The sequence below is a fragment of the Brachionichthys hirsutus genome, chromosome 14 (assembly GCF_040956055.1).
Source record: "Brachionichthys hirsutus isolate HB-005 chromosome 14, CSIRO-AGI_Bhir_v1, whole genome shotgun sequence".
In the NCBI taxonomy this organism is placed as follows: domain Eukaryota; kingdom Metazoa; phylum Chordata; class Actinopteri; order Lophiiformes; family Brachionichthyidae; genus Brachionichthys; species Brachionichthys hirsutus.
Genome location: NC_090910.1, coordinates 5,530,995 through 5,554,550, shown reverse-complemented (window position 1 = coordinate 5,554,550; position 23,556 = coordinate 5,530,995). Strand labels below are relative to the sequence as shown.

The 23,556-nt window shown below is 44.6% G+C and overlaps 2 protein-coding genes across 3 annotated transcripts in view; one reads left to right on the top strand and one right to left on the bottom strand.

The window, feature by feature from the left end:
• Positions 1–5,860: 5,860 nt before the first annotated feature.
• On the top strand, positions 5,861–9,738 carry txndc5 (thioredoxin domain containing 5). The gene is made up of 7 exons (XM_068748220.1): positions 5,861–6,039; positions 7,496–7,648; positions 7,815–7,920; positions 8,025–8,121; positions 8,842–8,957; positions 9,237–9,323; positions 9,610–9,738. Exons 1-7 carry the CDS (start codon positions 5,861–5,863, stop codon positions 9,736–9,738), a joined length of 867 nt encoding a protein of 288 aa, XP_068604321.1.
• A 2,482-nt stretch (positions 9,739–12,220) lies between these two features.
• The window catches only part of bmp6 (bone morphogenetic protein 6), a 35,508-nt gene continuing 24,172 nt past the window's right edge, over positions 12,221–23,556 (bottom strand). Inside the window, exons 3-9 of one of the 2 annotated variants that reach the window (XM_068747711.1) lie at positions 21,004–21,152; positions 20,738–20,903; positions 15,220–15,243; positions 14,107–14,142; positions 13,555–13,618; positions 12,620–12,730; positions 12,221–12,370 (exon numbers count right to left, since the gene is read on the bottom strand). In XM_068747711.1, the coding sequence (XP_068603812.1) occupies positions 12,221–12,370; positions 12,620–12,730; positions 13,555–13,618; positions 14,107–14,142; positions 15,220–15,243; positions 20,738–20,903; positions 21,004–21,152 (700 nt within the window). Of the gene's footprint in view, positions 12,371–12,619; positions 12,731–13,554; positions 13,632–14,106; positions 14,143–15,219; positions 15,244–20,705; positions 20,904–21,003; positions 21,153–23,556 lie in introns of both variants that reach the window. The other variant, XM_068747712.1, reaches the window with a different exon arrangement.

Here is a 23,556-nt window from a genome sequence, read left to right as displayed (position 1 = left end):
TCCAAAAAGAATAAAACCGTGGATGGTCTTTATATCGGGCTTTTGCTCAGGAAAAGTGAAGCCTCATCGGCTACCGAGTACATTTACGGCCTGCCTCGTATGAAATAGTGTCTGCTGTAATATTACTTTGGAGCCTGCCTTTGCTTCTCCCTTCAAGCCTTTGTGGCAGGTTAGATTTGCAGGTTGCCAATGATATCAGGATTAACCCCTCGTATAAAAGCAAGCTCCCACGTTCTCTTCTTGGATGCAAGCAGTAAGTCATCCTCTATTGATCTGTGCAGGACAATACCGTTTCTCGTTCAGCGGCTGGGCTCGGCTACACGGCAGCAGATATGGAAAGGGTAGCATTTACTTCCATTTCAAAGGACGAAGAGGGGATGAGTCCCAAAGCGTGCTCGGAATTTGCATAGTATGTACCATTTGAATATGCGAAGGGCGGCTGAATAGTTCACAAAATTTCAAACTGTTTCCTGAGCGTTATTCCGTTGACTGTTGCGTAATCCATCTATTTTCTTGACCGCTTTATCCGTGACCGGGTCGCCGGTCTTACTGGAGCCTATCCAGTCCATCTGTCTATACAGGCGAGAAGAGGGGTACACCCTGGACAAGCCGCCAGTTCATCGCAGGGCCACAGACAATAATTCACGCGCACACTCACACCTACATAGCGTAACCCAATCACCTACGTTGCATGTTTTTGGAGGTGGGAGGAAGCCGGCGAACCCAGAGAGAACCCATCATAAAAATATATCAGGAATCCAACATGTCAGGGTCCCAAAGGCCCTAAACTAGAATGACTCATTTCCAAGGCCTCGTTCATGATATTTATCTAAAAACATTCCCATGGAGGCACCAGTGGTCACTCCAGGATGTCTTTTATTCTCTTCTCTCAGACTCCATACGCTTCACCGTCTCCTCTCTCTCTCTCTCTCTCTCTCTCTCTGCCCCACCTCAGTGCCCTCACAGCGTGCCCAGTGCACCCTGATGGCTTTACCAGCAGGAAGCGAGGCTTTTACAGGAAAGCCACTGTACCAAGGAGACACAGTCCAAGTCAGGGTTGGGCCTGTCATCACCGTGTGATGTCTCACCCTGGTTGACACATTTGAATGTTCGACAAATTGTAATTCTGTTCAGCCACTTTTATTTTTGTAGCGCTTTCAGGGATAAGCACAAAATAAATAAGTGCCTCGGTAGCCAGAGTCTCATGACACGGCTGCTCTCAGCTTTACGGTGATCAGTGACAGTCCGTTAATGCGCTCAGAAACTTTAAGGGATGCTGCAGAAAATCACATTTCGCTCGAGGGATGCCCAGATTTTTAAATTTCCAGAACAAATTTTTTTAATTACAGAAAAAGAAAAGTACATTAAAAAGGCTAACAGTGTCTGTGCTGAGGTTGCTGTAAGATAAATGCTAACTACAGCACCGTTATATGTTCACAATGTCACTACGACATGTTTTAGTCAAACGTATTACGATTTGGATCCTCGTATGGGGCTGGACAAATAAAGATGTGACATTTATGTGTTAATTAATTTTCATGATGGTTCAAGGCATACATTAATGGAGCTCATATTTATAGTGCCATGTTTTTCCTCAAACAACAACAATTTCCACTCACACCTGTCAATATCCAGCCTGTTTACGGCCTCTGTGTGACGTTTCCTGCAGTGGGGGGGAACCAGCGGGATCCTCTTAGTACACATGCCTTGTGGAAAATGATGGTAATTCCAACACTGTAGATACTTCAGGAGACTTGGCGTGGTTTTAGTCATCCGCCTGGATCCAGCAGAGAGCAGCAGAACATTAAAACACTTGGGGAAACAGCAGGGGTTGTCATGGTAATGCACAACCACTTCTTATACCCCTCTTTTATCTGAATTCTCTCACGCCAGTGTCACGCCGTTCTTTCCATTCTTAAATATTCTGTGCAATTCCCTTTTAACTATCCCTTTCCTTCTCACCTCCCTCATTATATGTCTTTCTCAAAGTCTCCTTGACTTCCTCGCTCCCTCTTTTATCCACCCAGATGAAAGCACAAGGTGTTTTCCCATTCCATCCCTTGACATTTGCCGTTGGTAATGTTCCATTAATGTGGGAGAGCCCTCTCTCGGCTGTCTTTTCCCAGTGCAGGTGCCTGCCGCCATCGTTTTTGGTAAACGGTCTGCAAATGACATTGGTTCTCCTCTGTTGGTCACATCCTGAATCCCGGATATGATACTGTCATGAGTCTCATGGAAACATGTCTGGATTTGGATTGCATGACGGAAGTCAGCGCTGAAAGCATTTCTGCAGAAAGACTGCGAGTGTCCATCAGGGTGATTCCCATATGTTTACATGACAGAATTAGATTTAGTCAGAAATAACCTCCAAAGTTCTCTAAAAGGTTTTCTCTGTTTTTCTTGGCAGTTCTGAAAGGCGAACCTCAAATACTGCTTTTAAGAGGTCGTGAACAGCTGTTAGAGAGCAGGGTCAGTGTTACTTTGGAACGTTTTTCAAGTTTATTAATCAAGCGGGGGGAATTAGGTGATGTTAGATTATCTGGCAAGGTTAGATTTAAAGGAATAGTGAGACATTTTGGGAAATTTTGTTTGTGTCAATTATTCAAGAAAGAAAAAGACATGTAGAAGCATCAATTTGTGGCTTTAAGGCATGTTGTGTGCAGCTATTTCTTCAGGAAGTGTTTATCACATACCAGCATGAAAGACAACATACCGTCATGTGGAGAAAATTAGGATACCCAGTTAAATATTCTTTATAAAGAAATGTTCACATATCAGTGTCCTGAACTTGTTTTTCTTCATCTCTCTGGGATTTGACTCCCCATTTCATTTTCTAGCAGTCTTTGGTGGATTTACTGGCATGCTTTGGGTCACTATCATGTTGCTGGATCCGGTTCCGCTTCAGATTTAATGTTTTTAAAAACGGTCTCACGTGTTCCCTGAGCAACCTCTGACACGCAGTAGAATTCATGGTGGATTCTATGATGGTGAGCTGGCCAGGCCCAAACCATGGCACCTCCACCTCCACTCAGAGCGGGTATGATATTCCATTCCTGGGTTTACGCCAAACATGTCCTCTATTCTGGCGTTCAAATAATCCCGTTTTAGACTCATCTGTCCAAAGAACTTTATTACAGAAGTCCTAGTCTAGATTCACTCTGGCAGTCAGTCTGGCCTTCATGGTTCTCTTATAGAGCAAGGGTTTCCCCCTGCACACCTCCGTTCAGATCCTTTCTTTTCTGAAGGCCCCAGACACCTTTGTGTTCACGCTCACTTCAAAGGTCAGGTGCAAACTAAACTAAATGTCTGACTGTATGTTTTTCTGATTTGAACATTTTGCAATTCAGGAAATTCATCTTATATAAAGGTCATAAAGAACACCTCTGTTGGTTGTTGTTCTTTTTCCCCATTTTTCCATAAGATATCTTGAAAAGTTCTCATTGGAGCTCAATTAATTTGTTTACTTTACGGGGCACCAACAGTCCAATCAAAATAATAATGTCCATCAGAGGCCAACACCATTACAGAAAATCATTTTTATGATTTTCGCATGATGAACAGCAACAGCAATGGCCAATTTCTGAGTGCTTTAAGTCACACTTAAAGTTTAAGACCTCTCTCTCTCTCTCTCTCTCTCTCTCTCTCTCAGTTCAGTTCTCACTTTTGCCCCATTGCCACTTACCGACTATTGAGCTCTGGGCTTCTAACTTCAGGGCAATTTAAAAAATAAACAAAAGGTCTTTGGGTACCTTTGGGTGTAGATATTATTTGTAGTTTAGCAAAATGATCTCAAGTATAATTTTTCAGCCCTTAACTGTAAAGCTCTTTGTGTTCCATGGAGTGAGCAGCTGCTGGAGTGTGAGAGCGTGCACAGCGAGAACGCGAGGTTGTGATGTTTAGGGTCATTTTTGATGGAAGTCAAATAAACTGTGATGGGTGTGAGTTATTGTGTTGTCAACACTGTATGTCAGCACAGTAGGCTAAATGAGAGCAGCAGCAGGGTCAGACAAATCCTAGACAAACAAAAAATGTGATGGGAAATGGAAAACCTTCATCAAGGCAGCTCTGACATATGGATGTTTAACAGGGTTCTTTTTAATGACGCTGAAAAAATAAAGCTAAAATCATCTAGAGAGTTTATTCTCTCATTAAGGTTAGATATATGCCACTCCTATGTTTATTTATGTTTGTTTGTCTCTATTGTGGCAGAACAACTCAAAACATTTATGAACAGATCGTGTGTGTGTGTAGGTGTGTGTGTGTGTGTGTGTGTGTGTGTGTGGTTGTCAAGTGAACAGAAGGATAATCTCCTGACACACACGGCCAGGACTTCATAAACACCTCTGTCTGTGACATGGAACTTCAGACACTGACTGTACATGGTAGAATCATTTTCACCCAGCTGTTTGGAGATCGAGAATCAAGACAATCTGGATTCATGACAATCTGGAATAGTGTTATATACGGTACCATAATGGCGCTCCGGGCGCCACCTCTCTCTGTTTCCATGCTGTAACCTCTTCCTTTCCTCTTCCCACTCTTCCTGTTGACCAGATGAACGGGGGGGGGGGGGGGGGGGAGTTAAGGAGAAATACTGTTCAAATGAATACTTTCTCCATTTGGTTTCAGAAATTCACAGCTTCATTAAATTGAAGAGGATAGGAAATGGAGAGACTTTCCAGAGGTGTCATTCCATGAGGCCAGCGGATACTCGCTACCCTGGGAACAGACACAATTCTTCGTGGGAATAGATGCACAATTTATATTCACTGTTTTCATTTCGCAAAGCTACAGCACCCATAAGAGGAATATTTATCCATAGTAATAAATTTGATTAATTATGTGTGCCTAAATGTTTTCACTCCCATGCATCATTTTCATCTTTGAGAGGGCAATTCTGACTCATATCTCACCAATAGCATATATATATATGGATGTTTAACAGGGTTCTTTTTAATGACGGTGAAAATATATATATTATGGATATCTTAATCTAGGAGCAGCCAATTTGTTCTCGAAAGACATCTTCAAGTGTGAGGGGAAACCTAGACTGCCTGCCAAAGAGGTGCAGTCGACTGGAACTTACTGGACCATTTATATTCAACCAATTTGGCTTTACCTTATCCTTACGCTTAATCCAAAAGTCTCTTAAATTATATTCTGACAGCGTACTCACTGGGCCTACCAGTATGACTTCACTGGATGTCTTTCAAAGTGTAAAGTGATATTTCACAAAAGGAATTTATCATCTTAAGGATGACCCACAACATAAATGTTGATATAACATATGTAGGGATGTAGCACAGCTATAACCTGAAGGTTTGTTAGATTTTGTAAAAGTACTGTTAATTACAGAAGCAGAGAAAATATGGAGAAAATTAATGCACAAGAAAATAAAACTTTATTTCCTCTTATTGGTGTCCCAATCAATATATTTTCCCGTGCCAATAAGAAATGTTGTGACAGTTCAGGTTTTAGATGATTACCTTAAGTAAGCCTGTCGTTTGGTATACACTAACAATACACTTACACAATGCCATTTGATCTGCTAACACTATTTGTTAAACATGTTTGCACTCTGTTTGCCTTGAATGTAACAGAATCTTTGTGTTGTTGTTGGTAACGCCTTTGATTAGGTGATTGGTAACTTTCTCCCATCAGGTCAGTTCCTTTAAACATTTTATTTATAGATAGAGAGAGATAGATAATAGATCTACACAACATCTGCGTAGCGCCCGGCATCCGTTGCGTCCCATCCACAGTCTATATTCATTGAGCCCGAGCTCTGAGGGGGCGGGCCCACGAGGAGAGTCACTCCCTCGGTACCAGCTGGGATTGTTCGCCCCTAAAGACGTTCACCATGGCCTCTGCACCGAGCTGCTCACCCTTTAAGTTGTGTTTGTATGTTTTTATGCTGCTCGCAAGTGTGCTTTGCGACGATAATGCAGAGGATGCCCACGCGGAGCACACGTACACGGAGGAAATGTTCACGGCGGCGGTGCCCACGGCGCCCCACTTCGTGATGTTTTACGCCCCGTGGTGAGTAGTTTTATTTTATTTATTCCTGACACCGTTGAGAACATGTACTAACGCTGCTGTTGTTCTTTAATACCCACACGTAAAACAAAAAAACATGGTTGTTAGCGCAAGATTAGAGTGAGCCGGCATGTTGGCTAACAAGCTAGTTAGCAAAGAAGCTAGTTGGTACTTAGCCACTTTCCTTAAATCGAGCGGCGTGGTTAGCTTAGCGGCTAGCTAGCTTTACAGATCAGTTTGTGTAATGATTGTGATGCTTTTTACGGGGGTCTCGTGAAATAAATAAAAACACCAACAAGTGAACGCCGAATTGAGGCTTTGGACAATGAAACTCTGTTTTTGGTGCTACGCTTGTTCACGGGCAGCTCAAAGTTGTGTTTAAGGCGGCTCCGCTTACGTGGCACGCACTGATTGACCAATGGCGTGTCAGCAGCTCTAAGAATGGGGCGCGTCACCCCCAGATGTGTGAACGCCGAGATCCGGGTTCACAAAGCGGAGAGCGCGTGACGTCGGTCAATGGCTCGAGGGCTCTCTTTTATCTGGCCAGGTCACCATGGTGATTTATGATGCACACCTCATACCTAATAAATAAATAAACAGAAACCGTAATTGTGAAGTACTTATCATGTGTTGTTAAATCACTAACATTCACTTTGATCTATCTCCTCAGCTTGAAGAGTCTTTCAGCAGTTTAGTGAGTTAAAACATTTTAGGCACAACCAATCAGAAAAGAGCATTGATTATGAACTTCAGTGAGTAGTGGTAACTTCTGATGACGTACATTTCTCCTTCTGCCTCACCCTGTGTCACGCCGGAATGCAGGAATTCATTCCACCGCTGCATCTATCTCCATATAATGGGATTGCTTTTAGCAGTAATATTTGTTTGATTCATCCTTTATCGTTTTTATTAAGTATTATTAAGCAGCAATCGATCGGCTCGTGTAGAAGAAACGTAAAAGCCCTGTTTTTGTGGGACCCTGAGAGAGCTGAGAGTAGAACGCTTGGGTTTAACAGATCAAATTGATCTCTACTGCGATGATGCTTATCATCTCCGGGGAAGTTTTTGTTTTTGTGGAGCCGGCTCAGGCAAAAGAATGTGGTTACGTGCACCGTGCTTCGTAGGTCACTCCCCAACAGGCCCTTGAGGAGAGGCTCAGGTATCCTCGGTAAAAATAACACTTCGTATTGATAATCGGCCACTGAAGTATAAATAGAATAGGCGGAACAATAGACGGCTCAAGCTGGAGAATGTGTGCATGCCAGTAAGACAACAGGTTGAACTGGTTTCGATTCAGTCATTTAAGTGCATTATCTTCCTTTGTCTACATTATTTAAATGTGACTAGTTTGTGCTTTCCTCCGCTGTTATGTTTTAATAAAAAGACGTATTTATCCAGACCAAACGTGGAGGGATTTCAAGAATAACACTAATGGTATTTGCATCTCTGTTTTGTCCAGGTGTGGCCATTGTAAGATGTTACAGCCAATATGGAATGAACTGGCAGATAAATACAACAGCATGGATGACCCCCCAGCATATGTGGTCAAAGTGGACTGCGTCAAGAACACCAAGTTCTGCTCCAATGTCCACGAAGTTAGGGGTTACCCCACGTAAGTAGCCATCGAGAATGCATCCGCTCAGTGTCATGTTTTAAAATGGCCTCTAAAGAGTTCGGATCAGCAGATTATTGAATACAAAAAGTAATGTGTGTGTAGAATGAGAACAACTGCTGTCACACATTGTGTTCTTTGAATTAAATAAATGTGTTCTGTTTAGGTTGAAATTGTTTAAGCCAGAGCAGGAAGCAGTTGAGTACCAGGGGGAAAGAGATCTGGCGTCTCTGGAGACCTGGATGCTGCAGAAAGCCCAGGAGGAGCCTGCGGTGAGTCATGCTCATCCAGTTAGTGCCTCGCATTTATAAACCAGGGACCTGTACAGTGTCGGAATGGTGACGTTCATAGATGCTCGTTCTTTTATGTCGTCCAGGAACCAGAAACTGACCAGGAGCCTCCAAAAGCCCCAGAGCCCAAGCAGGGCATGTATGAGCTCACTTCGTCCAGCTTTAAGGACCACGTAGCCACAGGTAGCGATCGATCAGAACCTTAATGAAGGCCTTGCTTTTACCACTTAACACAAGCAATTAATGTAAAAAATAATAATAAGTAATTGTGTTTATGCAGCTGCATCCCGACAGCAGCGGTTAAATTGTTAAGTTCAGTCACACACTTACCGTTTCTAGACCCTCTGAATAGAATGGAAACACCTCATTGCCCTGATTGACGTTTCAGCACGAGTACCTGAGCCACAATCCAACGCTTGTCTCCTGTCACCGCAGCCTTTCTGGATTTTCAGACAACGACAGTAAAAATAAACAGCGCTCGGGATAATTGTCTCGTTGAAATTGTGGCTGTTTCTCCGCTGAAGTTGAAATGTTTTGGTTTTGAAGAAAAATAAATGATTTCTTGTTTGGGGACTAGAAAATACAGGATATGACATCAGCATTTTTTTTAGAAACCGTGTTTATAGGTTCCACCTTTGCATCTTGGCAATCCAGCTGCAATAAATGTGTAACTGCATGTAACCTCTGAGTAAGAGGTATTTTCACTGACGGCAGGCTCTGTTGAGTTAGTACTCGTAGAATCAAGTCTTTATATGGCTTCATCAAATTAAAAATGGCAACACAAAAACCCCCAGACTCACTTAGTAACAGCAAATTCACTTATTAAATTAGTTACGTGTGTTGTTTTACATTATTTTTAGTTTCCTTTCATATAACTCATCTGTTTTTTCACTCTTGCTCCAGGTGCCCATTTTGTAAAGTTCTTTGCTCCGTGGTGCGGCCATTGCAAAGCCATGGCCCCAGCCTGGGAGCAGCTGGCCGCCAGCTTCGAGCACTCTGATGACGTCAAGATTGGAAAGGTAAGCATTGTTAAGAAGGGTATTAAAACAATAAATTACTACATCCTTTGGGCGAAGGATGTTTAGGTCAACATGGTAGCGCTCCATCTGCCCTCTGTTGAGCTTACGCTCCCTGCATGGTCATCCTGTTACCTGGCTGCTGGACAGAACAGGATGCTGGTCACATGACAAGCTACCTGTTTGCACTCTGCCCACCTGTCATGCCGCTTTGGAGGATCAGTGTCTGCAGTGACATTTCATGCTAGTTTAATAACACGTGTCCATATATCTTTGGCCCAGGTGGACTGTACGCAGCACAAAGAGGTGTGCTCTGAGAATGGCGTGAGAGGATATCCCACACTGCTCTTCTTCAGCGATGGACAGAAGGTACGGAAGAAGCTTCGGATGGATTTGGACCGCCTTATGGTTTCTCATCAGCTTCTACATTCTACTGCAGACTCTTAACAACCTGCTGCGCAACACATCATCATGACTTGGTTAAATGCGTTCTATGTAAAAGCACGGCCATCACATGATAGAAATGATAATGATATAAACGATAACGACACTGAAGAGCTGACTTCAGCTGAATCAGCGACACGCTGTGCTATTATTTTTCTACTGTGGCAATAATAACGAGGTATTGTCTATTCCATTTATGTGTTTTTGTTAGGTGGAGCAGTATAAAGGAAAAAGAGTCCTGGACTCTTTGAAAGACTTTGTGGACAACCAGCTGACGGTTGCCATGGCACCTGAGCAGGAGCCAGAAGAGGAGCGGGAGCGTTCAAGAACTGAGCTGTAGAAAGAGTCCAGTCGGCACTCACCGCTCCTTGCAGCTATTGCAGTGGGGACACGTCTCTCGCTCTCTCTCTCTCTCTCTCTCTCTCTCTCTCTCTCTCTCTCTCTGCTCAGAAAGCAGCCTGTCAGTGACTCCGGCGTTCCAGGGTCGACTGATCCAGTGTTCTTGATGTGAAGCTGGTTTTAAAAGGGTTGAGTGTTTCTGGTCATTTGAAAAACGATCGTTTTTTTTTTTTCCTTTTGACTTTTTCCTGAGTGATACTTTTTATACATGGGATCTGTTAAGTCCTAAGCCATTCCAGTTACTGTACTGTTTCTAGTAGCTTTTAGATGTTCTACACATGTGGGTGAGTGTTAAGTTGAGGGTTCTTTCTTCCTTGCCAGTGACCGCCTAGCTGACTTAACTCTCAGGGAAATGGCCATGCAGATTAAAAGCAGTGTGAGGCGCTGATACAGGAGTCTGAGAGTGATGGAGTTTATAACTACACATATCAGGTGTTTCTCTCTAGTCCTAGCAGTCACGGCCTCAGGCCTGGACCATGTTGCCTGACTCCCAACCGCTGACTAACTTCGGACTGATTGCTGCTTCACAATTCTTTTTTTAGAAAAATGCCGCAGATTCAATTTCTACAAAATGTTGTCTTCATTTAATCCTGAATTGCAGTACAAGATTTAACGACACCGTTTGTGCTTTATCTCTCAGGCCCTCCAATGTTGTAAAAGACCTGATTGTGTAAGTGTGCGTTTGACCATTACAGCTCAGGTGTGTTAGCATCATATCACTTCACTTTCATCGTGATCGGTTAGACTTTAGTGATGTTTCAGATCTTGTTTTCACTCAAGTCCAACCCACAAAAACGTGGGAATCACCACCTGCAGCGGGATCAGTAGGAATGCAACCAAAATCAGTTACAATTTGGTCGGTTTTAATCAACTCTCCTGGCAAAGACTGATGGGAATAATTCAAACAAATGTTTAGTTTGCTGTATAAGAACATCAGTTTACAAACCCAACAGTCACAAACCAACACAGACTTAGTTCTAATAGCATTTGCCAATCAGTTTATAACTCCGCTCACCCGTTTCACCATACTTATTACCCTGAAAATGCTCTTTGACCCGGGTTATGTGAAAGTATGTGCTGCATGATGTATGGTACAGTTTATTAAAGGTACAGCCACACACAGACTTTGTCAGTAAAAGCTTTTATGGATAGCGCATGGTCAAAAGAACTCCAGTGACAGAAGTATTTTTGTTTTTCCTTGAGCCATGGGGTTGTGACTACCTGTGGATTTTGTACACAAAAGAATGAATAATGGAAAGTTGTAACATGAGATTTCATAATAAAAAAAGTCAAAAATAAGTTTGTCTTTTTCATTTTCTTGTGTCCATCTCTGTTAATAAGGTATGTGATTTCTCTTTAATAAAAGGTGCAATAAATAAGCCAAGAATGTACAAGTATTTACATTAACAGTCTAAACATGATCACAAATGTAAACAGCAGCTTACCAGAGGTATATTTTGTAATTTATGATTGGTTAGGCACAAAAGGTATTTTTGACTCTTATTAGTTTTTCATTAAAATATGCAAGTCCAAGTCATTCAAAGCTGTAATACTTCAGTTCTTTGGAGAAAACCATCAGTTCAGCCACAACGTGCATCACATGATGAACCAGCCTGGCGCATCTCAGCTCAGCATGAGGCTGGCAAATATTGACTCGGGAGATATTTGGAGCAGCGCACTGCTGGAATAGCACGCGGTCGCTTTGGTTCAGTCCATATTATATTTTAGGAAGGCAAATATGGCTTGAAGAAAACACTTTGGGAAAGATGAAGGAAATATGAATGTACCGACTCCAACATGTCATTCAGCAGTAGCTGGAGTCAACATTGGTATTGAAAAGGAAACTAGGCTTATATTTATTTTCTATTTTCACCGCTGGCTGTCAGTGCTGTGCTGACGTCGAGTCAACTCCGATGGGCGATGCGCTGCAGGAAGGCCGTTCATCCGAGAACAGACCCGTTATGCGTTTGCGTCGGCGAGGATGAGGATGAGGATGAGGCAAGGAAAGCAGCGCTTGGATCGGTCCCATCACGGTTCAGTTTTGCCCTCGCTCTCCCAGTGAGGGAGACGGGGCAGCAGCCTCTTTGATGTTCACACACACACGTAAAGGTGAGGTGAAGACTCCACAGCAGACAGAGAAGATGACGGACATCCCGGTGGCTCGACACTGGCCGGCGCCCCGTATGGTGTCATTTTTGCAATGGTCTCCCTCATTGTTTGATGCAGATGAACATTTGTATACTTTATCTGTCCTGGATTAGCGTGGTGGAGACAATCGTTCACGGTGCACATTCCTTGCAGGCACAGGATTTGGGTATTCCCTCCCAAAATGAGGTCACCATCACCCAGGAGTTAGTGGTGCAAGTTGCAGCCCTTTGCCAACCCAGCTTTCAATGGAGCATCGGCGGAGCTGGACGGCTGTGTCAGTGGCAGCCACAGGCCCGCACCACCATGTTCTTGTATTTCTTCAGTATGACGTTGGAGTTGTCATCAAAGTAGAGCACGGAGATGGCGTGGAGCTTGGTGGGGGCGCAGCACGGTTTGGGCACGTTCTCAGGGTTCATCAGATGCACCTGGAAAACAAAGAAAGTGTTTTTAAGGCTTTAAGTATCTGAAGTCGTCATATAGAACCGATTCCCAGACCGTCCTGAGTTTTCTTTCCGATAAAGGCTTCCCCAGATTTACAACATTACGCCGATGTTGCTGAATCTCACAGGAGACACGTTGACAAAACCCCCACCCCCCCCCCCCGATTTAAAAGTTTAACATCTCCTCATCCACTGTTGTGTCAAGAACGTAATGGGCCTGCGGGCTGGGCTTACCAGTGTCTGCACAATGGCGTGGTTTGTGGCGTTCATGTGGGCGTTCAGGGGGAAGGAGCACTCTCCATCACAGTAGTTGGCTGCGTAGCCTTCAGGAGCAATGATCCAGTCCTTGGAGACACACGACAGCAAACATAAACCAGTCAGAGCCGACATCAGCGGAGTCGACACTTTTCCTGCCTCACCTGAACAGTTTGTCCCGACAAACTGCATGTTTTTCACCTCTTTCTCTCCTGCTGTGATGCTTTCCATCCCGTTTGTTTCAATGATCTCTGTCGCAGCGAGCGTGCTGGCAGTCTCCCTCTAGATGTCAGTGCTGTGTTGGCAGCTCACAGCTGGAAGCCTGCGTTACATCTGCCTTACACCGTCAGGCTGTTTCCCTTCCATACACTCAGAGACGCAAGCCGAGGCTGCAGACGACTCCATCAGCACCTCTCTCATTCATTCCTGGTTTTATATCAGTCTGGCAGTCAGAGACGTTTACGAAGAGGCGTTCGTATTTAAGAATAGTCTCGACCACTTATCTTTACCGTCCTTGTAGTTCTAGCAAACAGAAACGCAGAACAATTCACAAACGGAGCAGAACTCCCTGGAAGGATTACATGTCTCGTCTGGCCTGGGAACCCCTCTGGAATCCCCCAGGAGGAGCTGGAAAGTGTTGCTGGCGAGGGAGACGTTTGGAATATCTTTATTGGCCTGCCGTCGCCATGATCCGACCCCATATATATATATGAGGTCGGATTACGGGCAGATTAAACTCGGTGTGTGTATGCATCTACTTTTAAATCCTCATACATCCAACGGCGTGTGCCGTAGATCCTCAGAGAATCAAACGCCATCTTTTAAGGTCCATTTTGAGTTTGCTGTCCTCCAAAACCAACTGCGCACAAACACGCATCTGACTAAGAGCGCTTGAATACGAAAGCGTTCACTACCTGCCAGTTGAGCTCTCTAAAGCTGACGTAAAGCTCGTGTCTTCTGCAGGCAGTCTTCTGATCGCTGCCGTTATGATCTGCAAAAGTCCAACAAAGGCAATGGCAACAAAGTCATCAGAAACCCTTTAAAAAAAAACAACAACATCCAAGTTAGATGAATAGCAACAATCTGCCTCGTGTAATGCACCGGGTGGAGACGCGAGAGAGGGCGTCGGCCGGAGCACAGGCGCAAGTGTTCGTGACGGCGGTCGTCGCGCGGTACGTGCCTCACATTCATCTGCCGTCTAACGCGCCTGAACGCACGCCGAATTGAATTCATCAGCATTCAAACATCGCTTGGCTCGAGTGCAAGCGGTGACATAGTGACAACTGTCTTTACGAGCTCTCCAGGCCTGCAGCTTGTACTTAATTATCTCTGTTCCACTCCGCAGCAGGGCGGACGGCTGCAGACAGTCCCAGGTAGGAGTTTGTTTTTCACAGTCGAGGAGGTCATTACTGGCATCGGTCAAGACGGCGACACCGACTTTCCACTGACGTATTAACGGCTCTTACATGCTCGCTTTCTCCGTCGATTTTATTGTTGGGATCATTATTATTTTTCCATCACAAACAACAAGGCTGGGAAAGCCTCAACCAAAAGAGCCTCATCCAGGAATGAGCCACCTGGTGCAGACCTTGTCCCTCAACGGCCACCTCAAGCGGAGAAATACATCAGCCTTGAGCCCCAAACTGAGTTTGATTTTGCAGATCATCATGCAAGAGAGTCTGATTTTTATTTTTTTTTCCCCCGCATTTATCCTCATTCTCCTCATTTATCCGGTTGTTTAGCCTCATTGAGTCAGTGTTTAATATGTTTAGCATAAAACATTCAAAATAAAAATACAAAAAAAGACTGCAGACAGATATTTGTCACTCGGTTACAGCCACCACCCAAACACTGACCGACAGCAGCTATGGTTAGTCAGCTGCAGTGTCAGACACACACACACACACGCACAGTATGCACAAACAGTTATGTAAGCTTCCACTCGTGTCCTTGCATCGCTACGTCTATCATTCATTACGTGCACAAGCAGAAACAGAAAAACACACACCGATGACCTGATGTTGTTTCTGCTGAGCAGCCAAATCCGTTTAGCCACTCACTGAAAGGGAAAGCTGTCGTTTGAAATTCACAGGCGCTATAGTTGCGTTAAGATTTCATCATCAAATAAAATTTTTGATTTTTGAGCAGACCCGTGTGTTTTAGCTGGAGTCCTGTCAAAAACAAGAAAGGGAGGGCAGACAGGGGGAGGGGGAGCAAGTCGGATTTGTCGTTTGGATTTTCATCTCAGCTTGAAGTAAACGAGGAGAGAAGGAAATAGGAAGCAGAGAGGACTTAGACGGAGCGAGAAAAGAGAGGGGGGCAAAGTGGAGCAGGGGCCGGAGTTTCTCGTACTAGAAGGCAAAAAAAAAGGTCTGTGATTGGTTAGATTCGTGAGTGTGACTCATGAGTCACTGTAATGCAATAAGTTTAAGATCCAAGTTAACCTCTTTATCTAAATTTGGAAAAGGTTAATGGACTTTACTTCCATCTGTCCAGTACATGAAATGTTTCCATATTCTCTCGCATGTCATCCAACGAATCCGGAGCCGATCCAGATTTCTGCATTTATATTCACTGCAGCGGTGCATGCGTGAGCCAGCCCACTGAAAGGTTCATTCTGCGAGGGAGAGGGAGAGAAAGGTGAGCCCGCTCGCAGGAGGCGGCCGCGGGGCGAGGTCAAATGTTCGTCTGTAACCATCCGTAACAGTCAGGTGCTTCCCCAGTTCAGGGTTCCTTCCTTTCCAGCAGGAAGGCCAGGTCACAAGGTGTCTGCCAATGTGAAAATACAGTGTTTATGTGTGTGTGTGCATTTTCTGTACACTCAGGCGCCGTCTACATGGAAATAACCAGGCTGGTCCCAGATCAGCTGTTTGGCAGGATTCTACTAATTCCAGATAAGCATCGCTGTAACTGCTTCATTACTTTTATGCACTACGAAAACTAAACACGCCAATAAATGAATGGGATACAGTTTAATTTGTTGGAACAATGGAGGGCAGCACCGTTTCCATCGGCGGTAACTGTCGGGCGGGGTCTAACTAATGTATTCGGGAATAACAGTGAGGTACTTTCACAACCTTCTTAAACTCCTAAGTATGAATAAAATGGTGATTATCGATATAAATTATAAATAACTTTTGACCATGTTCCCTTTTCCTCGCATTTTCACACTATTGAATCCACACACACACACACACAGTTTTTTTCCCCCTTGCATTCCTCTTTAAGAGGAATAAGGCTGATAGTTACTGTGGGGTTTCATTGAGTGTAAAGGCCGAGATTTGTGGCACCCATAAACCACGTCTCCCCTTCCTGCCTGTAAAAGTTTAATGCCACCGTGCTACCGCTGAGCTGGAGCTCCCAGGAGGCTTCCAATCAGTTCTTTTTTCCTTTTCTTGACAGAGAAGAGGTGAGAAGGAGAACAGGCAAAAATTACACATATACTACCGTTAATTTATATACTACAACTCACTATCCTACTTACAGGTATGGGCTGATAACGGCTGGGTATTTCTGTTGTGATTTTCTCCAATAGCAGTATATTCTAAATAAAAAATAATAATAATTCATAAAACGAAAGGAGCAAGACATTCCTCAGCACGGTGGCGCAGTGGTAAGCGCTGTTGCCTCACAGCAAGAATGTCAGCTGCGGAACTTTAAAGGGGCTTGACAACCACCACAAAGTGACAGCATCCATTTTGTCCTGTGACATGCACTAATCTGGAAGAGCTGCACGAATAATTAAATAATCCCAATTCAAGAAAGCAGAGGGATCAACTGAAATTCAGCCGTCTCAGCCAGTCGAAATGAACGGAGCCTCCAACGCACCTCTAATTACACATCCCCGCTCTGTGCATTAGAGAGGAAGCTGCCTCTACCAGAGGGATGGCACAGCTTTACATAAAAAAAAACAGTCAAATCTATTAACCGGCACCGAAATAACTTGCTATGTACCGTCCAGGGGGTTACAGGACATCTTCCTGGAGCACAGATCTCCAGCAACAGTGACCTTTCATTAAATCAAGGCCTATAAAACAAACGCAGAGCGCTTGAACCAGAATTTACAGGCCAGCTACTCGTCTACGGACACGTTCAGACTGGATGGATCCGGATTTGTACGTGATGTCACACCAAATTGCGTTGTTGTACGCCGGTCCTAACAGTGTACACGCTTATACCCTGAACGCGTTTACATGAGCCAACGTTTGACCGCGCGATGATAAACTCTCCACTTCACCCCATCCACATCGACTCCAGCGAGCGAGTTGGAGCAGCAGCAGCGCTTCACCTCGCTGTGGACTTCACCGACCTTAGTTCTGTAATGAATGGGCTTACGACTGATATTAACCCTTCATTACACTACCTGCTAGCCATTAAGCCCCTGAAACACATTCACCAGTGAAAGGAAAGGGAAATAAATTATATTTATTGCATGTTGTTCTAAAGCTATAAGACATAAATGGCTCCTATTCCGATGTCATGTCAGGGCGTAGGAAGTGTGTGTGTGTGTGTGTGTGACCCTGTGTGAGACATTAAAAAGACTTTACAGACGCAATCATGTGAACTCCATAGAGGTGGTGGTGACGGAAAACCTCACCCGGAAGAAGAGAGGATAGGAGAGAGTCCCTATTGGCACGAAGACATGAAAGAAGAGCGTCAGTGTTGTCCCTTCGGCTCTTCTCTTTTCCCGCCCACAAAGTACTATTCCCGACGTTTATCCTTCTTCCCGTCTTTCATCACGGAGGTTATTAGACCCTGCGACCCATCTAATTACTCCAACAGTAAACAGGAGGAGTTCGGGCGGGGAAGGAGCAAAGAGAACAAGGAGCTGGAGGGAGGAGAGGACAGACGGATGAAAAAACAGCGGCGTGTTCTTATCGTTCTGCAATGCCGTTAAAGTGGTCAGTCTTTTAGCAGCACAGCTAATGACTGGTTAGGCCTAATTACAGGCCGCCTGCGCTGGGCCGAGACGTGATACTCCTTCCTCGGGTAGTTGTTAACTTCTTTCACAGGAGCTCAGCCCGACTCTCATTACGTCCCAAGCCTTGTTCGCCCACAGAGCCTCAAATTATCTTTAAAGGTGTTGTATTGTTCTTTTTAGCGAGGTACACCGCCAGTTTCCACGGCGCTCACACGAGGCACGGAAGCATCACCTTAAAAGTTATTCGGGTCCCCGACATTTGTCTGTCCAGTGAGCAAAAAAAAAAAAAAGCAGCTTTTAAAAAAGGAAGACGAATCATTACGACTCAAATCAATCAATCGTCTCAAAATGAATGCTGCAGAAATTTGGTTGAATTCGATCGCTTTTTGTCATCTGGAAGTCATTTAATGTCACGTACAAATTTAAATTAAGCCTTCTAAAAATAAAAATAAAATATCAAGGCCTCACAGGGAAAGCACTCTGGAAAATAAAGCTTCACAGTTAAAGGGGTTTTTTTCTTATATGTTTAGGAGGCAGAGGCATTTAAAGAAAGCAAAGACGCACAGTGAATTGTATTAATCTGAATAACATTTTATAAAAATAGCTCCCATCTAACTGCGTTATATTTATGTACTTATACTTAAAGTAATGAAAAAAATGGGCACAAAAAAGAGATTAATAAAAAAATGAAGCAATCTAATCGATGCAGCGGTCGACCACACAGGTCAGGAGCGCCATTTTGGCAGTAGGGAAGAAGGTATTTTTAGAAAAACACAAAGAAACTTAGAAGAAGCTCTATGTGGGTGCATGGCTGCGTGAGATGTTTGGGGGGGGGGGGGGGGGGGGCAGCAGTCGCCTGGACCGAGGCTGTCGCTCAGGCCCAAATAGAAACCGTTTTCCCTCCACGAACCCTTCAGAGGACAGATCCTCTCCCATCCATCCATCCTCCTCCGTCTCTTGAGTGAGCGATGCCGTATTGAAACCATATGCCCCCCTGAATTCCTCACGGATCCTCCTTTCCCATCCAATCCCAGCAGTCCTTTGCTGGCTACGGACACTCTGGTGTCGCAGGGGGGGGGGGGGGGGGGGGGCTCTGCCGCTTCCTGTGTAGGATCTAAATATTTACACTCCCCACTGTCCCGAGTGGCGAGGCGGAGAGCTCTTGATGTTTTGGGTTATGTAAAGTCCAATCCTCGAGGATGCATTTTTAACAGATTGTCCTCGTTAGAACAGAGTTTTCAGCAGAATAATCTTTTCACATCCCCAACCCAGAAACAATTAAAGCAGACAATCTTCCGTGTTCACACGCTAAGATTATAATATTCCCTTGAAATAGCGCTCACCCACATTGCAAGCATGTGTTGTGCACCTTACCCCTTCTGTTTCACTAACATGCCCCAGGACCACAGTTTATTCGGACATCTTGACATCAAGTCTTAAGACATCTTTGGATATTTCAAGCTGGAGCCAGCAGGATACAAGAGAACACAGGTCGGGAGCCAAAACCGAACATGTGCTCCACTCCAACTCTCCTGCAGCATAACAAATGACAAGTCTTTGTTCTCTGTTATGTCAGCCAAAGCTTTCATCTAATGCAATTACAGACCAAAAAAAAAAAAAATCCCTGCAGGAATTTAACTTACAACCTGTTGTGCTAGCAGCAGCGCACCGCAACCTACTGAGAGACGGAGGGAGATGCGGCGAACAAACAACAGCCGGAGCCAAGAAATACCAAAATGTTTTTCAGAGAAGCAGCGAGAACAAACCCGACTTGTCCCACGACAACTCCTGCGTGCCAGGCAGATGGTGGAGCCATTAAACGGGGCAGCGGGAGAAGCAAAGCAGAGGTAAAGGCGCTTCCTGTGGAGGAAGGCTGTCAGCAGCCGTGTGTCAGAGCGCCGCCGCCGGAGAGACAGAAGCGGGCCGACTCCGGACCAGACTTGGGCAAAGACTTGCGTCGTTTGGAGCTGAGAATCCGTCCCAGGCCACGCCCACTTATGGCTAATCCTCAAGTCATTAGTGTCTGACGTTAATCTACAAAGTAGGTGTGCCGATTCGAGGCCATTTATCCAACTGAGGTCAGAGGTCAGACACACAGCTGTGTCTCCTGACTGGCTAACGCTACTGAAGTCATGCTGGATGGTTCCGTTTGATGCCCGTCCTTCAATCAGGTGGACCTCCAGTAAAAAGTGCTTATCTTTACTCTTGATTTGACACACTTTCTATTAACTGTACTTGAAATTCAAGGATATCACAGAAAATAATTCTAAATGATTGGGCTCAAGTAAGTTGGAGCTCAATTATTGGAAATACCACAAATACCTACTATAACAGAAAATACTTTAAACTGTATATGTCGAGGTGTGGTCGCCCTGCACGGATGGGATTTAGTCTTATACTTGAGGGACTTGTGAAAGCCGTCATTTGAATAATTATATTCATATTACATTGCGTAAAGTGACCTTTTATAGTAACTAAATCTGCACTGATACCGTAGATAAAAGGAGCAATAATGCCGCCCGTTCTCCTGAAACATAAAGCAGAAGTCAACGTTTCATATTAACACGATTAACATGATTAACAGTCGGTGATCGCAACGCTCGATGCTACACTTATGAGCCGCGCTCGTAACTCAACGAAGTCTCGGAGCAGCTCAGCTCTAAAGCACAGCGAAGGCTGGCCAGCCTCGCAGCGCAGGTGAAAGGTGGGAGGACGAGGGCTTAACGTGATGAGTAAAGAGCTCGTAGCGTCAGGCTGACATTTGCTCATTACATCACCTGCCGAATCACAATGATGTGATGAAGAGGCCGAGGATTAGGTCACCGGTGAGGAAAGACTTGCCGTCAGTGTCCTGCTTAGTTTAATATTAGCGCAGCTTATTATGGAGAGCTGTTTGAACCTCGAATGAGAATTATTACGGCCTTCGTAGCATCCTCTCAAATCTTTGCTCTGCGTCACACTTCCTTCCTGCCTCCATCTTTCTAGCCTTTGATCTACGGTTGAATCTTTTCCCTCTTTTCTCAGAAATTCCTTTGAAAACATGACATTCCCTGTCCATGATGCCCGTTCTCAAGAGAGCCTTTTGTCCCCCGAATGGACGCAGAGAAACTACCCGAGGAGACGGTTGTGGACACACGGACTGACCTGCTGGGCCAAGGCCTCTGGATCCGTCCTGCGGCTGGTTGGATCGGTTGCGGTTCTGCTGGCGCCGCTTCCCGCCAGTGGAGCGGGGGCTTCGGATGTGCACTTCACCAACTTTAAAGAACGCCACCATGAACGGCTGCTTTTCCAGCGCCCCGTCGCGTCCCATTAGCCCCGCCTCCTTGGAACTGATACTCTGCCCTGTTTAAAAACAGCATTTAAAGTGATGTCCACAAACTCCCTGCAATCGCATTCCGTTTGGCAGTTCGGGGTCGTGGTTATTTTAGCTGCGCTCTCTCACCACTGCTGGTTTCCACGGCGATCTGCAGGCCCAGGTTGTGCACTGGGCTCATCACCCACAGGTTACTGGTAGCGGTGATGTCGAACTCCAGCCAGCCTTCCTCAGCCGCCCACAGCCTGCGAGAGCCCAGCAGAAACAGGTCTGCCTCTCTAGAACATGGGAGATGGCACAAAAGACAAAGATTAGAACTCGCCACTAACTAATGTAATTGAAGGCCATTCAAGATCCGGTTTAAAGGTTCTGAAGTCGTTTTTACCTCCAACAGTTGTGTGACTGTCTTATTTTCTTAACAGTTTGTTTTATTACTTTCTTTAACCTTACAATTTTAGGATTATTTTTCTACCATTTTGACAGTGCAGGACATTTTTGTTGTTGTTAATTTCATTTAACTACATGAGGCTTGGTAGAACACAGGCCATTCTCCCCAAAGAAGGAACCAATGAATGGAGCCAGATGAAGGAGCGGACCCAAGACTTGCGATTCTTTAGGTTCTCTAGCCCTGCATAAACCCAGAGTGAAGGCATTTAAATCAAAATGCTACAGAATGGATAGAATTGTGTAAATCTATAAATCAAAGAAAGGAATCAGGTGATCAGATTTTGAACAGAATTTGCAAAGTGGAGCAAAAAAAATGCTGACTTTGCCTAGAACAAAAATGAACAGATTATATCCCAACTTCATCCTAAAGACTTTATTAAACCGCATAAATACTAGACAAATCTTTGATGGCACAATTTAATATCTTGTTATTGTGTTTGTACCAAATGCGTATTTGGTGGCATTAAAATTCAAGAACAATGTTTAGAATTGCAGGTATAAGTACACAACTCACTTTGAGAGGCAAGCAAATAAAGAAAAACACACAAATGGAAACTCAAGAACTGCCGGTTTGTCTTCGTAACAGGCTGACAGAAAGACGGATAGCCACACTAAACCCAAAACGCAAGGACACGCTGTACTGTACTCCAGCGTAGCGCTGACCATCCAGTCTACCTCTCTGAGGGACCGGCGGAAAGGAAGGGATTCAAACTTCCGCATCGGGCTGCAGGTATGTTAATATCATTTACAGTTAGACGTGAAGCTGCAGGATGGAAGAAGGTGTCATGTCGGGGAAAGACCCAGGGTAATTTGATGGTGGACTAATGAATGAAAAGAGAGCAAAGAGGCAGCGTGCGAGCGTCTGTCCTCCCCACAGTGTCAGTGTCTGTCGGATACTCCTGCAGAGCGGCGATCAAAAGCCCCACGATCATCCAGGTGTTGGGTGGGGGGGGGGGTATCAGAGTCGCCTGCAGGGCCGAGGCAACTGAGAGGCTACTGTAAAACCCCTTATTGACTGACTGCTTAAATGAACTGGAATAATAAGGTCAAACGGTGAGTTTTGTGTTTTTTCGCTACAATAACTAACTGCAGCCGGTCTGGACATTTAGTGCTCGCTCTTTCATCTTTGAAAGGCTTATTGATAAAGTTGTCTGAATGGGATTCGCTGGGTAAAAACATCCTTTGCAGCGGCCGGTCCCGGTTTTTGTCAGTGCATTCTCCCACATTCCTCACCTGCTGTTAGCAAAACCACCCCAATCACATGAAAAGTACTAAGGGTGTCACGGTAATTAAAGTCCCCTCTCATTACAGCTTAGAGTTAAAACAGGAGTCAGGTTTTTCACGGGAGGGCGAGGCGTGAGAAAGTTACTAGGGCCCCTACTGATCGGACATTTAAAAAGGTGCAGGTTTGCAAAAACACGAGACATGAGAGAGAGAGAGACGACAAAAACAAAGGTTTCCTCATTTAACTGCAAAGCCCCAGGTGGAATTATTTCCAATTAGTTTGGGACTTAAAAATGATCCTGATTTCCCAGCCTAAATTCAATTCCACAAAGCGCAAAGACAGCCCGACCAAATATGCTGCGCAACCTGCCATGCAAACTGTAATTTTCTTCAAGGTACGAAACCTGTCCTACAAAAACACAGAAATTGGAGATGCCCTATATGGGGCCTTTAATCTCCACATATCTCCAAAAACAAAAGGCTTTACTACCAGGCTGGAGAGCACAAACCAGCCATTGTAGGGGTGAAGGAATGCAGCAAATAAGTAGCTCTTGATACCCTCAGAACGTTTTGACAGGCAGACAAATATACTTAACCAACATCTATGGCTGATGCTCCCAATCCACAGAACTCCATATGGCTTTAGCATAAGAAGAAGATTTGGTGCCCCCCACTAAGGGGGCTTTGTGGCTGATATGCAACAAAAAAATTAATTTTAATTCCCTGATAAAATAAATATATGCTTCTGCACAAGGAGTTAGCTCAACAATGTATGCATGTGTGAAATTCTTCTCGTTCTCGTCTCTAGGCAGGCTTGATAAAACACAAATATCATCCAGAAGTCCTATTGGATGTTTATCTGCCCCTGCAGGCATAATGTAAATGTTTGCCATGTATTAGTTGCACACATTTTGGGCGGAGGAACGATTGAAGACGTGCTATTTCTGAAAGACGTGGTTTTGCTTGATTCTACAATATAAACACGGAGACTTAACACGGAGGGACCGGTAG